The 16,819-nt window shown below is 41.9% G+C and overlaps 1 protein-coding gene across 4 annotated transcripts in view; it reads left to right on the top strand.

Moving 5' to 3' along the window:
- The window catches only part of VPS8 (VPS8 subunit of CORVET complex), a 223,278-nt gene that overhangs the window by 178,486 nt on the left and 27,973 nt on the right, over positions 1–16,819 (top strand). For 3 of the 4 annotated variants that reach the window (XM_084638357.1, XM_084638358.1, XM_084638360.1), the window contains one exon: positions 13,228–13,308. In XM_084638357.1, coding sequence (XP_084494483.1) covers positions 13,228–13,308 — 81 coding nt within the window. Of the gene's footprint in view, positions 1–9,436; positions 9,810–13,227; positions 13,309–16,819 lie in introns of those variants that run through there. The other variant, XM_084638359.1, reaches the window with a different exon arrangement.

Below are 16,819 nucleotides of genomic sequence, written 5' to 3' on the forward strand. Positions count from 1 at the left end.
TAGAACTGGAAGGGACCTTGAGAGGTCTTCTAGTTCAGTCCCCTGCATTCAAGTTAGGACTAAGTATTCTGTAGACCAGTGGTTCTCAAACGTGTTTTTTTCTGCTGACCACTTGAAAATTGGTGAGGGTCTCAGTGGGCCACTTAATGGTCTTTCCGAATGTTGTTTGTACCGTTAGCCAACTATTGTAAAGCGCTTTGGATAAAAGCGCTATATTAATTTAAAAAAAATTTTTTTTGTTCTACAAGTAGAAATACCCAACTCATATTTTAATATCAGTAGTCTTACCTTTCTAATGCGATGTATGTGCCCTCTCTCCCCTGCCGCAGCAGCCCCCAAGCTAGGGCTGGGAAGGAGGGGGGAGTCTGTCCCCTGCCACAGCAACCACAGAGTTGAGGCTGGGAAGGAGGGCTGTCTCTCCCTGGCAACCACAGCCCTGGAGCTGGAGAAAGTGGTGTCTTTCTCTGGCCGCTGCAGCCCTGCATGTCCAAAATTCCCCCCACTCCCTGTTCTCACCCCACTGCCCCCTACCCACTATTTCCCCCCAAGGCCACCACCTCACCTTACATGTGTGTCTTCTCCAGGGTCCAGGCACCTAATCAATGGAGTCACGCCTGCACGGCTCCACTAATTAGGTAGGTGGCCCTTCATTCTCTTGTGTGTGGCAACCCAGGCATGCAGCTTAGAGGGAACTATCCTCGGACCACCTGAATGGAGCTCGCAGACCACTGGTGGGCCACAGACCACAGTTTGAGAACCTCTGATGTAGACCATCCCATACAGATGCTTGTCTAACCTGCTCTTAAAAACCTCCAATGATGGAGATTCCACAATCTCCCTAGGCAATTTATTCCAGTGTACCAACTACCCTGACAGTTAGGAAGTTTTTCTACGGTCCAACCTAAACCTCCTTTGCTGCAATTTAAGTCCATTGCTTCTTGTCCTGTCCTCAGAGGTTAACAAGAACAGTTTTCTCCCTCCTTTCCTCTTTGTAACAACCTTTTATGTACTTAAAAGCTGTTATGTCCCCCTTCAGTCTTCTCTTCTCCAGTTTTTTCATGGGGAAATACACAAAGCCCAAAAGAGCAACATATGTTCTGTTTCTGCAGCTACAATTGAACTGAAAGTGTTAATTGCATGTAATTCTGTTCGTGGATTGGCATCCTCGTGTACTGATCTCAGGTAACTGGTGCTTCGTGACAACTTCTTGCATCTTGCATGTCTTGAAAGATTCATCTCAGTGCACATCACAGACAGTATCCGTAATCTGATAGAATGATGTATCTGGTGATACTAAAACTGTGAAGCTGTTAACTATAGTGCAAAGTTGTTTTGCGTCAGAGATTTTGCTTATAGCAATCTGACCATTTTTCTGACCATCAGAAGGCATGGCAAATCTGTCCTGGAGAACTGTGACTGATAATGATAGTCTAATGTTGATTTTATGCTAGTTTGGATGGTGCCATTCATTTAAAATGTGCATCAGTTCACATTAACTTCCAGAATGATGCTTGCTTTTGAGCCACTGGAGGTATCTTCCAAAAGACCTTTTTAGCCTGGAGTAATAACGGAAAAAGATTCTTACATGATCCTTAAAGGTCTAGCCCCAGTTATGGAAGCATCATCCTGAGACACATGCGGCTTGCTTGATATTTACAAAATTCTTCATCACAAGGAGCTCGCTGAAAAAGCAGTGCCCCTCAGATGTTGCCTGAAACAGGAAAGTCCTTGGCCTATTGTTGACGTCTAAATATGGTGAGTGTTTTTTTTTTCCTTACTCTGCATTAGCAGAAGGAAATCAGGGCTTGAAGTGCAGGAAAATAACCTCATAGAAGTGCAGCAGAGGCATGAGCAAAGAGTTCCCAGGAGATCTAATCAACTGCAGTCACAGCAAATGCTCTCAGAACCAGAGAGAAAAGAGTTTAAGCTGATTAGAGCCCTTCTGGCAAGCCTGCAACCTGATCCCATTAGTAGGAGACTGCCAGGAAACATCAGCAACTGATACCAGGGCCATAGTTATAGGAAAAATGCCTTAAACATTTATTTCCTTTCAAGGGAAAACTTACAGGCCCTGGAAATCCAAGTAGCCTGTTTGAAGTGAAAGGCTTCTGCTCACTTGTCCAGTGGATCCTTGGGGGCAGTTGCATGCACAGCATGGGAGAAGGGGAGGTCATTTCAACCAAGGAGCACTTGCAGTTCACCCTGGGGAGAAGAGCCATATTTTTCCAGCATTTCTTTAGGAATTGTATATGGGTTAGCAGAGACCATGGAAGTGATTCTTCTCTATCCCTAGCCAATCTCCGTTATGACCTTGAAAAAGTGGAGTACTGAAAGGAAATATTTGTCCTGCTCTTCAATTCATTAGGGGTAGAGAGGACCTTATCGGGGAGCCAGGGCCCTGAGTTTTCGCCTCTTCACCCTGATTCATTTTAAGGATAAGCTTATTGATATCCCTGTGTCAAAAGTTCTGCATCCAGAGTCAGTCCTCTGGAGAGAAGGAGGAGGACACCTTAGCAAATCGGACCTTTATGAAGCTGGTAGCCTTTTTTTTGTGGGGGGCGGGAGATGGAATCCAATAGGAGCAGAGACAAATTTGAGGGGACCATGCTCTGAGGCTTGTCTCCAGGACTCACTGCACTGACTGCAGGAGGATGATCAAGAAGCAGAGCTAGGGCATCAGGATCTTGCTAAGCATAATCCCCATAATTATAAGGAGCAATCCAAGGACTGCAGTGTGACCATGCAAGCTCATTCAAGAACGTGAGAGTCTCTGGCTTTAGTCTGGCACAAGGAATCCTTGTCCCAAGGGTGCTTCCCTCCATGCAGCTGCAAACAGTGCATTCCTTGGGTGATCCCTCAGGAGAGCGGTAAATCCCTATGGTTCAAGTGCAAGCTCTTGCCCATAGAGCGAGGGTCGGCAACCTTTCAGAAGTGGTGTGCCGAGTCTTCATTTCTTCACTCTAATTTAAGGTTTTGCATGCCAGTAATACATTTTAACATTTTTAGAAGGTCTCTTTCTGCAAGTCTAGAATATATAACTAAACTATTGTATGTAAAGTAAATAAGGTTTTTTAAATGTTTAAGAAGCTTCACTTAAAATTAAATTAAAATGCAGATCTTATCAATTTAGTGTGATCCTTGCCCTTGCTTTTCCTTGCTGAGTTTTCCAGTGTCTGGCATGTATTTGGATACTTTAAGCTGCACACAGGCTTCTGAGTGATCAGTTGTTAACCGGCTCTGAGAGAGACAGGGGACAGATTTCATGTGTGAAAATACCTGTTTGCATTTTCAAATGCTGAAAGCATTGCAAATGCAGTTTTCTTCAAACAGTTAAATTTCACTGGTAGGGATGTCCAGCAGGTCAGAACAGAGGCTCCATGATCTCTCTCGGTAGCTTCAAGTGCACTCCGCAGATCTCCAAACTTTGATGCCCACAATTCTGAGCTTTTTAACTGAATGAGCTGCATTTTGAAATCTTCAACACCCATCAACTGAAGTACAGACAAATTCAAGTCGCTTTTGCTGAACTTTTCAGGTTTAATTAGAAAAGAAAGCATTGGGCCAAATCACCGGAAATCTTAAAATCTGTCAGAAAATTCTGATTCCAGTTCTTGCATGTACATTCTAATCTCAACGTCACATGCAGCGCACTGTTCCACATGGTGTGATAGTGATGTAAGCAGCAAATCAGGACTTAAAATTATCCCAGTACAGTGGCGCTGGAACAATTTTTAAGGTGGGGGTGCTGAGTTGCACACCCTCTTGCCCCTGTCTGCACCCCTCACTGCCCCAGGCTGAGGCTAGTGGGCCACAGCTGGGGGCAGCTGCAGAGCCCCGGGCCAGCGGCCGGGACTCCAGGCCGGCAGCAGAGCCCCCTGGACCGGTTGCAGGGCCCCGGGGCCAACAGCGGGCTGAACAGGGCCGGCGGCCGGAACCCCAACTGGCAACAGAGCCCCTGGGACCAGTGGCCCGGCCCCAGGCAGTGTGAGTGCCACTGAAAATCAGCTTGCATGCCGCAGGTTTCCTGCCCCTGCCATAGAGAGTCACCAACAGCAGAGATGGCATGACTGAGGAGAACAGGATAAGCCAGATGAAAGGAAACAGTCTGCCCCGAGGCTTTTTTGATATTAGCACAGTCCCTGAGGTTTTTTGGCTGATTTCTGACCTACTGAAGCAAAGAATCAGGCATCCTTAGACTCACAGATTATAAATACTGAAGGGACCACTATGATCATCTAGTCAGACTTCTTGGTTAATACAAGCCATAGAACTTGCGTGAATTAAATCCTGTTTGAACTATAGCGTAACTTCTAGTAAAACTTCCAATCTTGATTTCTATATTGCCAGTACTGGAGAATCCAATACAACCTTTGGTAAGTTTTTTCCAATGGTTAATTAGTCACTGCCAAATATTTGTACCTTTTCTTTCGTCTGAAGTTGTCTGTCCTCCACTTCCAGCCATCGGATATTGTTATATCTTCATAGGCTAGCTTGAATTGCTCATTCTCAAATGTTTGTTCCCCAGGGAGGTATTTATAGAGTGTAATCAGGTCACTCCTTAGCTTTGTTAAACTAAATAGCTTGAGCTCCTTCAATAGCTCACTCTAAGATATGTTTTCCATTCCTTCAGTCATTCTCATGCCTCTTCTCTGAACCCTCTCTGGTTTTTTGAGGTGTTTCTTGAATTGTGGACACCAGAACTGAACACAGTATTCTAGTAGCAGTCGCACCAGTGCCAAATACAGAGGTAAAATAACCTCTCTATTCCTTATCGATGTTCCCCTGCTTATGCATCCCAGGATAGCATTACATTAGCTCTTTTGGCTACACTGGGATCCTCGTGTTCACCATAACTCCCAAATCCTTTTCAGAGTCACTGCTTCCCAGATTAGTCCCCCATCCTGTAAGTATGGCCTACGTGCTTTGTTCTAAGATGTTTGATCTTACATTTGGCCATACTGAAACACACAGTGTTTGCACCCAGCTTACCAAGTGATCCAGTTCGCTGTCAGTGATCTATCCCCTTCATTATTTACTATTCCCTCAATTTTTGTCATCTGCAAACTTTCAGTGATTGTTTTCTTCCAGATCATTGATAAAAATGTCAAGTAGTATAGGGCCAAGAACTGATCTCTACAGGACACCTCTAGAAATACACCTGCTCAATTATTATGTTGGGATTTGTCAGTTAGCCACTTTTTAATCCATGTGCTGTATGCCGTATTGATTTTATATTTTTCTAGTGTCTTAATCAAAGTGTTGTGCAGTACCAAGTCAAATGTCTTACAGAAGTTTTAATAGATTATATCAACTAGGGCTGTCAAGCGATTAAAAAATCATGATTAATCATGCAATTAAAAAAATTAATAGTGTGATTAATTGCACTGTTAAACAATAATACTGTTTATTTAAATATTTTTGGATGTTTTCTACATTATCAAATACATTGATTTCAGTTACAATACAGAATACAAAGTATACAGTGCTCACTTTATATTTATTTTTTATTACAAATCTTGGCATTGTAAAAAACACAAAAGAAATAGTATTTTTCAATTCCCCCATTAGAAATACTGTAATGCAATCTATTTATAATGAAAGTTGAACTTACAAATGTAGAATTATGTACAAAAAACCTGCATTCAAAAACAAAACAATGTAAAACTTTAGAGCCTACAAATCAACTCAGTCCTACTTCTTCAGCTAATTGCTCAGACAAACAAGTTTGTTTACATTTAGGGGAGGTAATGCTGCCAGCTTCTTGTTTACAATGTCACCTGAAAGTGAGAACAGACATTCACGTGGCACTGATGTAGCTGGCCTCACAAGATATTTATGTGCCAAATGCACTAAAGATTCATATGTCCTTTCATGCTTCAACCTCCGTTTCAGAGGACATGCTTCCATGCTGATGATGGGTTCTGCTTGATAATGATTCAAAGCAGTGTAGACCAACACGTTAATTTTCATCATCTGAGTCAGATGCCACCAGCAGAAGGTTGATTTTCTTTTTTGGTGGTTCGGGTTCTGTAGTTTCTGCATCAAACTGTTGCTCTTTTAAGACTTCTGAAAGCATGGTCTACACCTCGTCCCTCTCAGATTTTGGACGGCACTTCAGATTCTTAAAACTTGGGTTGAATGCTGAAGCTATTTTTAGAAATCCCACATTGGTATCTTCTTTGCATTTTGTCAAATCTGCAGTGAAAGTATTCTTAAAATGAACATGTGCTGGGTCATCATCCAAGACTGCTATAACATGAAATATATGGCAGACTGTGGGTAAAACAGAGCAGGAGACGTACTATTCTCCCCCAAGGAGTTCAGTCACAAATTTAATTGATGCATTATTTTTTTAACAAGCATCATCAGCATGAAAGCATGGCCTCTGGAATGGTGACCAAAGCATGAAGGGGCATATGAATGTTTAGTATATCTGGCACGTAAATATCTTGCAATTCCGGCTACAAAAGTGCCATGTGAACGCCTGTTCTCACTTTCAGGTGATATTGTAAATAAGAAGTGGGCAGCGTTATCTCCCGTCAATGTAAACAAACTTGACTGTCTTAGCGATTGGCAGAACAAAAAGTAGAACTGAGTGGACTTGTAGGCTCTAAAGTTTTACACTGTTTTGTTTTTGAGTGGAGTTATGTAACAAAAAATGTCTACATTGTAAATTGCACTTTCATGATAGAGATTGCACTACAATACTTGTATGAGGTAAATTGAAAAATACTATTTATAATTTTTATAGTGCAAATATTTGTAATAGAAAATAATATAAAGTGAGCACTGTACACTTTTTTCTGTTGTATCTGAAATCAATATATTTGAAAATGTAGAAAAAAATCAAAAAATTTAATACATTTCAATTGGTATTCTATTGTTAACAGTGCAATTAAAACTGCAATTAATCGAGATGAATTTTTTTAATTGCAATTAATTTTTTGAGTCAATCACATGAGTTAACTGTGATTAATCAAAAGCCCTAATATCAACACTATTATCTTTATCAACCAAGCTGTGATCTCATTTTTTTTTAAATCTAGTTTGTTTGACAGGATCTATTTTCATCAATCCATATTGATTGGCATTAATTATATTATCCTCCTTTAATTTTTTATTAATCTGTCTCAGATCAGCTGTTTCATTATTTTTCCTGTGATCGAGATCAGGCTGACAAGCCTAAAATTAGCCAGGTCATCCAGTTTATCCTTTTAAAATATTGGCATAACATTTGCTTTCTTCCAGTCTTCTGGAATGTCCCGTGTATTAAGATTTATTGAAAATCAACTTTCACTGTTCAGTGAGCTACTCAATCAGCTCTTTGATAACTCTTGTATGTAAGTTATCTGAACTTGTTGATTTAAAAATGTCATACTGTAATAGCTACTGTTTAACATCCTCATGAGATACTATTGAAATGGAAAGTATTTCATCATAATATGATATGATTGTGATGCTGGCAGACCAGGTGCCAACTCTTGCCAAGGCTTTAGGCATCAGCTGAGCACTCACAAATTCATATCTGGAAACCAGACCAGCTCACCTGTATGTTAGTATTGTTCAAGGGAGGTGTTAGACTCTGTGGAATGCTTGTAAATTAATATATGCAGCAACTTAACTTGTAATATCTGTATCCCTTTGTGACAAAGTGAGAATGTTCTTAATGTTTTCTCTGAATCCTGTGTGGGTACCTCAGTTTCCCCTATGCATTTCTTAAGTATCTAGGTGATGGGATAAGGGTGTGTGATTGTTGCAGAGCCCTGGAGTGCAGGGTTCTGCTCAGAGAATGGCCGACACCCTGTCTCCTGGCAATTGATGGCCCGGGCCCCTCCCCTGCAAGGTGCCAACTGAAGGTGTTGGAGAACAAAGAGATCAGGTGGCCTCCTTGTCCGGGAAAGAGACAAAGGCCGGAAGAGAGGCTGGAGGGAGTTTCAGTTTGGAGCTGGCTGGGGAAACGGAGGGAGGCCCAGAACCAGAGTCTGGGCTCCCTACCCCCCAAGATGGACCTGCTCTTGATGTGTCCTGTTTTCTGTACCTACAAGCTCTGTTATGTCCTTTCTCAGTTGTGCCATTTGGGTCATCTAGTAAACTTTTCTTAAATAATTCCCAATTATCATTCACATTTTTTTATTAAAATCTCTGGGGGTGGGGAGTTTATAGTTTTGTTTTGTTTTTTCATAATTTTTTTTCAGCTTTCTGAAATTGGTCCTTTAAGTAGCAACTACTTTGGTTTGGACTTCATTCTGTTTGCACGTTATAAATTTGTCTCTCAGCTGCAACTGATTTTTAGTTCTGTGATCAATTCCTCTTTATCTGTCAAGATGATGTCTAATACAGAATTTCCTTTAGCTGGCAGGATCACTTTGAGTTAGGAAATTGTCATCTATAATATTTAGAAATTCTGAGGGTGTTGTTATAGTACTGGCTACATGAGACCTCCTGTATATGTTACTCATATTGAAGGCCCCCTATGATCTCTCAGCTTTTTTTCCCTCCTGTGACGAAGTGGGTGTTTTTGACACCTCCACATTATAGATGTGTTTAAGGAGCTGGTCATCCTGTCCCATCCTTGTCCCATTGTAGAACCTTGCCCCCCTCTTTGCAGCTAAGAGCCTGTCTTCCTGATCAGGATGATTAAGGGTCAGTGTACGTGACTGCTTAAGTTGATCTAACTTACATTGCCCAGGGGTGGAAAAAGCCTCACACACACACACCCCACACCGCCACCAAGCAATGCAAGTTTTGCTCTGTTCACACTGGTACTATGTTGGTGGGAAACCTTCTCCCACCAACATAGCTTCCACTTCTCAGAAGGTGGAGTAATTATGCCAACAGGAGAGCGCTCTCCTGTCGTCATAGTGCATCTTCACCAGATGCACTACAACGGTGCAGCTGTGCCGATGTAGCTCTGTAGTGTAGACTTGCCCTAAGCTACAGGGAGCTATGGCCACTCTGCTTCTGAATGAGAGCATCCACCGGGCTTAATGTGCTTTAATTTATGTACATAGATTTCACCCCTTTAGCTGATTCACCTTAATTTTCCTGAGTGTTCCCATGTAGACATGGCCTTAGTGAAGAAATGAGAAATCCCTGGCCATGATTTGTCAGGAAATCAAAAGATATTTCATGAAAGTGTGAGTTGCAGTCTATATAATTTTATGAAAATATGCTAATGAGTGTGAATATAATGTAACTGGAATATGCTTCATGCAAAAGGCCTCTTGTAAGGTATCATTACAAAGCTTATAATCTACTGAGTGTGGTCATCCTATTTGTATAAATGTATCACTTGTATCTGAAACTAGAAATATGAAATATAACTGTGAGGTCCTATTGTAATTATGCAACGTGTGGGCCATTAATGGTGGTTTGGAATCTTGATGGCTCCCATCAACCAGGACAATTGACTGTGGATGGCTCTCTTTGCTTGCAGGCCTTCCTGTGAGTCATGAAGGCTTGGGGTCTCACAGGACATGTGACCATGTCACCTGGTACTGAAATCCATCCTAAACATGGTGCTTTTCCATTTAAAAGCGGGGGGACACACACACCAAGAGACAAAAGATTCCTGCCTTGTGCCAAAGCTATATAAGGCGGTGGAACAGAACAAAGGAGGCTGCAATCATGAGAAATCCCCTAGCTACCACCTGAGCTGGAACAAGGGCTGTACTAGGGAAAGAATTGTGCCCAAACTAGGAAGGCGTCCAATCTGTGATAGAAGCTTATTGACACATCTCTGAGGGTGAGATTTTATCTGAATTCAGGTTACTTACTGTATTAGGCATAGACTTGTGTGTTTTGTTTTATTTTGTTTGGTAATTTGTTCTGTCTATTACTACTTGGAACCACTTAAATCCTACTTTTTGTATTTAATAAAATCACTTTTTACTTATTAATTAACCCAGAGTGTGTATTAATACTTGGGGGCGGAGGGGAAACAGCTGTGCGTATCTCTCTATCAGTGTTATAGAGGACAAACAATTTATGAGTTTACCCTGTATAAGCTTTATAAAACGGTAAAATGGATTTATTTGGGGTTTGGACCCCATTGGGAGTTGGGCATCTGAGTGTTGGAAACAGGAACACTTCTTAAGCTGTTTTCAGTTAAGCCTGTAGTTTGTGGGATGTGGTTCAGACTTGGGTCTGAGTTTGTAGCCGGCAACCGTGTCTGGCACAACCAGGCAGGGTTCTGGAGTCCCAAACTGCCAGGGGAAACGGCTTAAAGGTAGTCTCAACACATCAGTTGGCAGTTCCCAAGGGGTTTTCTGTGATCCACCCCATCACAGCATCGATGAGCAGAGAGAAGAAAAAAAGTGTTTCCTATTCTCCCTAGACTCTGGTTACTTGTCTGCCTGCCCTTAAGTTATGAGCAGTTTGTCCCAGTTGTCTCTCTGGAAAGTGCTGAGTGCATTATGGGTACTGCATTATTATTAACTAAATGCCAGGAGAACAATCAATATTCACTACATCACGGTGTGTCTCCACTGTAACTCTTAACCTGTCCTGTCTCATCTCACCTGTATTTTATCTTATGTATTAATCACCGCCTCCTGTAACTCATTTTAGTACGTAATTTGTACGGTCAACAATTCTGCTTTAATAAAAAGTGAATAAACTCCCTGTGACAGCATTTTGGGACACACCAATATTTTATGCCTGGGGGAATTCCATGCCAAAAAATTAAAAATTCTGTACACAATATTTTAAATTCTACATATTTTGACAAAATAACACAATATAATCACTCCAGTTTCAGTTATTTTGGTAATTTATTGCAAAATACCTGTCAACAATATAGACAACAGCAAAAAAGATTCCCCCAGGAGAAGAGAGTTAAAGAAATCCCTACAACAACCCAGCTCCAGTTTGGAGGGATGCTGGAGGGGGCCGTGTGGAGCCCCCAGAGCCCAGACTCCTGCACTCCCATCCCCCCAGAGCGTAGCTGCAGGGAACCCCAGACACCAGAACCCCCAGGGCCTTTACTCCCCCCAGCTTCTTTACTGTCCTACCAGGGTGTTACCTGGGGTTCTTTCAACTCAAAGCTCTTGGTAACTTACTCTGTGCGAGGTGGTATCAGGAAATAAATCAGGGGAGACATGGCCGCCCGACCTATAGATGGCTGGCACAAACAGGACAACACAAGAGTGCTTTCACTTAACGCTAAACTTTACTTAGTCTCAAGCACTTATACACACGTCTGTAACAGGTTAGTAAAACGCCCCCAACCCTGGATAATTACCAAAGCAGAGTGTGGCTCTCGAGTGGCACAGCGGCAGCCAATCTGCCGCTGGGGAACACAAGATGCATCCAGAGGGAGAGTCCAGTCCTGAAGAGTCCCACCACCTCAAACTTCCCCCCTTTATTTATACATTAGTAATAGAATGACATGTCCCCTAAAGAAAACTTGTCAAGCAAGCTGTTTCAATGGTCAAGCAAGAGGCTTTCTTCTGATTATTGATTAACCAGGTGTGGATTTTTCCAGAGTTTTCAGCCTTGAGGCCCCAATAGACATTCCTGGGGCACATCCTGCTCTTCTAAGATGCATGTATCAGCAACTTCAACACAATTCTTATCAGGAAGGACATGGGGTCAAGCTGCCCTCTCTGTGGCACCCAAAGACCCCCCTCCCCTCCTGCCTTCGTTAAACTGAGACTGCTGAATGGCCAATTTACAGCCTGCTGACTTGGCTGCTTTTAGCAATAAGCCATAGTGATTTCAGGCACTTTACTGGTTTGCCAAAGTCTTCCTGTACAAGGGGACATGTTGTGGTGCAGCCCTGCCCTTCCTCGCCTTTTGCCAGAGCTGGGTCTTCCAGGCCCTCTCCCATCCCTGAGAGAATGAGGATCAAGCAGAGCATGCAGCCTCCAGCCCAGCCAGGCTGGACATTCCGCTCACTGTGAGCTGGGCTCTGCAGAGTCCTAGTGGCCCCTAGAGGCAGCCAGCGGCTTTGCAGCCCTAATTCTGCAGAGGACATAGGGAATTCTGCAAAATTCTGCGTTGCGCAGTTGTGCAGAATTCCCCCAGGAGTAAATATTTGTACAGGCTGCCAAACTAATCTTATGTTGTTCCTGTAGTCTGTGTAATTGGGTGACTCTAGTATTGACTAACTAGTGCAAAATTAGCAAATCTACCATTATAAATCAATTATTTTGACTTCATCTAACAATCTTACTTCTGCTGTGCAACTAATGCACTCTTGAGTCCTTTTTCTAAAGTTTTTTTTTTATTAGAATAGATTTTGGACTAGCCAGCAAATGTTTTGGAAGCTTGTCTAACTACTTCCTGTTAGTCTGCTAGGCAAAGTATTTGGAACTTGCCTTTTATACAGACCATTACATGTGATGAGTTGTATCCTGAAATTACCAACAAATCATTTCAGTATTCTTCTTTATATTTAACCTTTCAGCATGAATATTATGGGTTTTCTCTTATTACTTCTATTTTGATTTTATCTATGTAATGTGTTTATGATCTAATTTTATCACAAAATGTAAAGTAAGTTTTTTATCTTAAACATCCATCCTTAACACTCAGCTATACTTTTTCATTCTTTCAAAGAAAAACGGTAGCAACAGTTCTAACCTACCAGCATGCATAAGAGAGCTTCGATGCATTCTAGTGGGATGCAGAGGTGATTGTTTGGTATTTCTGTGCAGAGTTTATCTCCTCTCTCATGAGAACTTTTGTCCTAACTGTAACATTTTTTGCCATTTCCAGACAGCTGTGTGCACCATAGGCTGAACTTCTCCAACATTATATTAAGGCCAGTGGGCCCAATCCTGAGCTAGGCTTTGTTCTGGCTAGACTATCTTCAATAGGAGTTTGCTTGAATATTGGCCACGCTTGTTCTCATCTTAGGCTTTATTTGGGAGACACTGTGATACAAGTTAGTGAGAAGACAAACTGAGTTTATGCTGTTGAGCAAATTTTTAATCTGTAGCTACAGGCAAAGTGGTCCTGCAAAATGAAGGAGTGAAGATTATGTGAGCCAAAGGGTGGGGTTTGACCCTAGCATGATGGTTGCCAGTAAGAAGTCAGGCTTTGATTTTTTTTACCAGTTTTCCCAAATACATATGGTATTTCTGATTATCTTGTGTCGGAAATATTTCTAAACCCTGACTCCTTTGTCTTTCTTACAAAATGGGAGTAAACAGAGAGCAATAAAATGTAAAAATGTTATGATCTGTATTTTTGTTAATCACAGCTTTTAATTTTTTAACACAGGATCCAGTTTATGGTAGAGGGAAACTTGGAGAAATTCAGGGACTTGTACTGGGGATGCTGGACACATTTAACTATGAGCAAGTAAGTTGTGTGTGCCTCTTCATTCTGCCCATTGCTAAATAAAGGGCCTAACTAGTGTTGCCTAGAAGAGGGGTTTTTCTTTCTTTTCAGTTCATTAATTGTCAGGAACTAACACAGTACTTTTAAAAAAAAAATCAGGTAAATGGAAACCCAGCTTTTGTCACCCTCAAAAGATGTGTGCATTCCTATAGCTCTATGAGGCACTGAAAAACAAAGCACTACAGGGAAATATTTTTTTAAATAGATTGCCAACTACACAGTTAAACATCAAGGAGTCCTTGTAGCATCTTAGAGACTAACAAATTTATTTGGGCATAAGCTTTCGTGGGCTAAAACCCAGTTCATCAGATGCATGGAGTGGAAAATACAGTAGGCAGGTGTAAATACACAGCACATGAAAAGATAGGAGTTGCCTGACTTTTCATGTGCTGTGTATTTAGACCTGCCTACTGTATTTTCCACTCCATGCATCTGATGAAGTGGGTTTTAGTCCATGAAAGCTTATGCCCAAATAAATTTTAGTCTCTAAGATTCCACAAGGACTCCTTGTTGTTTTTGCTGATACAGACTAACACAGCTACCACTCTGAAACAGTTAAACATGTGTCAGGGCTGATTCCCCACTCTGGCACTTCAAGTGCAGAAGGTGGGGGCTTGCAAGGATTTTAAAAATTAGTACTGGCCACTCCAAGCTGGTATTAAACTCCCAAAGTCACAGCTTTTCTCTGACCTTAAATGGGTAGATGCTGCCACCACCAAAGTGCAAACAAAAACACAACCCTTTGAGAACCCAGGAAGGAACACTTGGGAATTCTTTCTTGTGGGGTTACCCTCGAGCCCTTTCTCTCTCTCTCTCTCACACACACAATAGCTGAGAAAAAAAACAAAGGAAATCAGCTGTTGCCACCAGCTAATTAAACAACATATGCAAAAACCTCTTAGGGACACAAAAATCCAATCCTGTTTTTAAAAAACGTAAAATTTATTAAAAACAAAAAGAAAGGAAATACATTTGGAACTTAGGCTTTTTGCTAGATCTTGTAATTGTTTCTTTTAAAAATTAAGCATCAAGATAGCTCTCTTGAGGTTCAGGTTACAAGCAAAACTAAAGCATCTGGGGTTAGCACAGAGGAGTCCACAAGCCAAGAAATAAACCTAATCATGTCTTTTGAAACATTCCTAATCTATTTATACATTTGGGAGTTCCAAATAAGTAATTCTAGGTATGATCTGATTATTTTTGCTCATATCAGGCTTAAAGCTTCTTATAGCATAACTGCTCCTTGTTCCCCTCTTTCCCAGAGAACGCAACAGAGAGACAAAGGGAAGTTTTTTCCCTATTTCAAAAAGTTCTAGCCCTCCCATTGGCTCTTTTGGTCAGGTGCCCACTCCCTTCCTTTTACCTGTGGGCTTGTTAACCCTTTACAGGTAAAGCAAGTAGAGGACAGCTACAAAGAGGAATTTTATAGCTAACTGGCTGGTTGGGTGCCCATAAAAGGGAGCTACCCCCCTCCCCTTCATTTATCACAACATGTCTTAACCACACTTTAGCATATTATTGTGGAAGCAGCCATAGTTCAGATTGTGCTCTAAAATTTACTTAAAAAGAGTGTTGAATTTCAGTGTTCATTTTTATGCCCTTTGAATTTCTATGTAGCTTTAGTATGATTTCTTTTAATACTTTTTAATACATGTTTTGAAATTGGCTCATGTTGAAATTTGTTCATGGGAGTCTGACTCTTCTTTGTCAACTGATACCTTTACATTTCTATTCCATACCTTCTGCCGTCCAGACAAAAAATCTCATCCTGTCTTTGACGACATCTTGTGGATATTCCAGCTGTCAACTGAAATTTAGCATACCCAAATGGAGCTTCTGATCTTCTCCCAAAGCCTGTCCTTCTCCCCCTTTCATTAGTATGTTGGCCTGTACCACCACTCTACAGATCTTTCAAGCCTCTAACCTTGGATTCATTTTAAGAAAATAGAGAAATTACTTTTTGTTTAAAGATGGTTAAAAAGTCTTGCTTCCATGAAAGCCATTGCTGCAGTTGCCTGCAGTGCATTCTCACACTCGGAGAATCCTGTAGCCTTTAGCCATATCACCAAAGGCCACATGAATAGCTAATAGGGCAAAAAGTTTTCCAGTATGTTCCAGTGTGTTCCAGTATCTTCCTGTATTGCCAAACCAAAGGGTTAAAAAATCGATTGAGTCAAACCCCTAAAACTCATGAGATTGGCTTAATTTTAACAGAGGTAAACTGAGTTCTCTCTTTGCCTTTTGAATTCACTTGGGTCATATTTTCACAATCTGAAACTGAGGCCCTTTTTACTTTCATTTACACACACACACCCCCAAAAAAATCTCACATAATCACTTGACTCTGGGAGCTGGGGTTTAAGAAGAACACCGAATATTGAAAGTCTGGCAGTAAATTCAATAGTTGGCAACCCCAGTCTTGCTGCTTCTGTGCCACAGCAAACAGCTCTTCATAGCAGCTCTGCTTTGAGCTCAAAGATTTAGGCCCCGGACCCCTGGGGTTGGTTGGCAATCTTGCTCCATTGCACTCCTCCCATCCATACCAGCTTTCTATACATGGACCCCAGGGTTAGTGGTGCAACTGGAACCCTGCAACTTGGTGGAAACAAGGTCCACTACCCCAAAATGGTGGCATACTGCCTCTTCCCCCACTCTTCATCAAAGGTCACTGCAGGTGCCTTGTTACCTGAGGTGCGTAATGAGTCAGATGTCTGCAGAGAATGGAATGGTGTGCAGCATGGATGTGATAAGGACTGTGGGGTATGTGGCCAGAGGAGATCCACCATGCACCTGTGAACAGCTGGTTCCTCAAACTCATCCCCCATACCAGTTACTCAGATTCACTACACTTATCTTAGTGCCAGTAACCCCCGCTCCAGAAACTGTCCCCTTGGGTGCTCATCTGCCTGGAGATACTCGGGTTCCTCACTGAGATACTGATCTTATTACAGTCCACAGGCCTCTCCTGACTTTCTGCGAAGATTATGTCTGGGAAGAGCCTTCACAGATGGCTCAAATTCCCTTCTTGCTTCCTCCCTCCTGCTGTGATTCCACTGGCTCTGGGGAAAAGCAGTGGACTCAAGTGATACTTCTGCACCCATCATCTGGCCTCTCCTCCCAGAGGAAAAAAGGGCTTCCAAAAGAGCCAGGACTGCCTTGAAGGGCACTTCCTCCTCCGGGGAAGGAAAGCCCCAGTTCCCTTTTGTGCACCTCTGTAGGCAATTCAGACAATGGAGCCAAGTGTGTTTGCTACAGACAGGCATAGCTAGTGATCAGTGACTTCATCAGGTGCTGATAATCAAGCAGGTTTACTGTTTTGTAGGAATATTGAATACTGATAACTGGGGAGATTTACTGTACTATGCAGACCTGTCCAGGAAGGATCCTTTTTAAAAGAGAAGAATCTTCTCTTTCTTTCCCTTCCCTTTTCATGTTTCCTAGGAAACAGAGCTGATCCTCAGTGGCAGATGCC

Source organism: Lepidochelys olivacea, assembly GCF_965140295.1.
Source record: "Lepidochelys olivacea isolate rLepOli2 genome assembly, chromosome: 9".
NCBI classification, from domain to species: domain Eukaryota; kingdom Metazoa; phylum Chordata; order Testudines; family Cheloniidae; genus Lepidochelys; species Lepidochelys olivacea.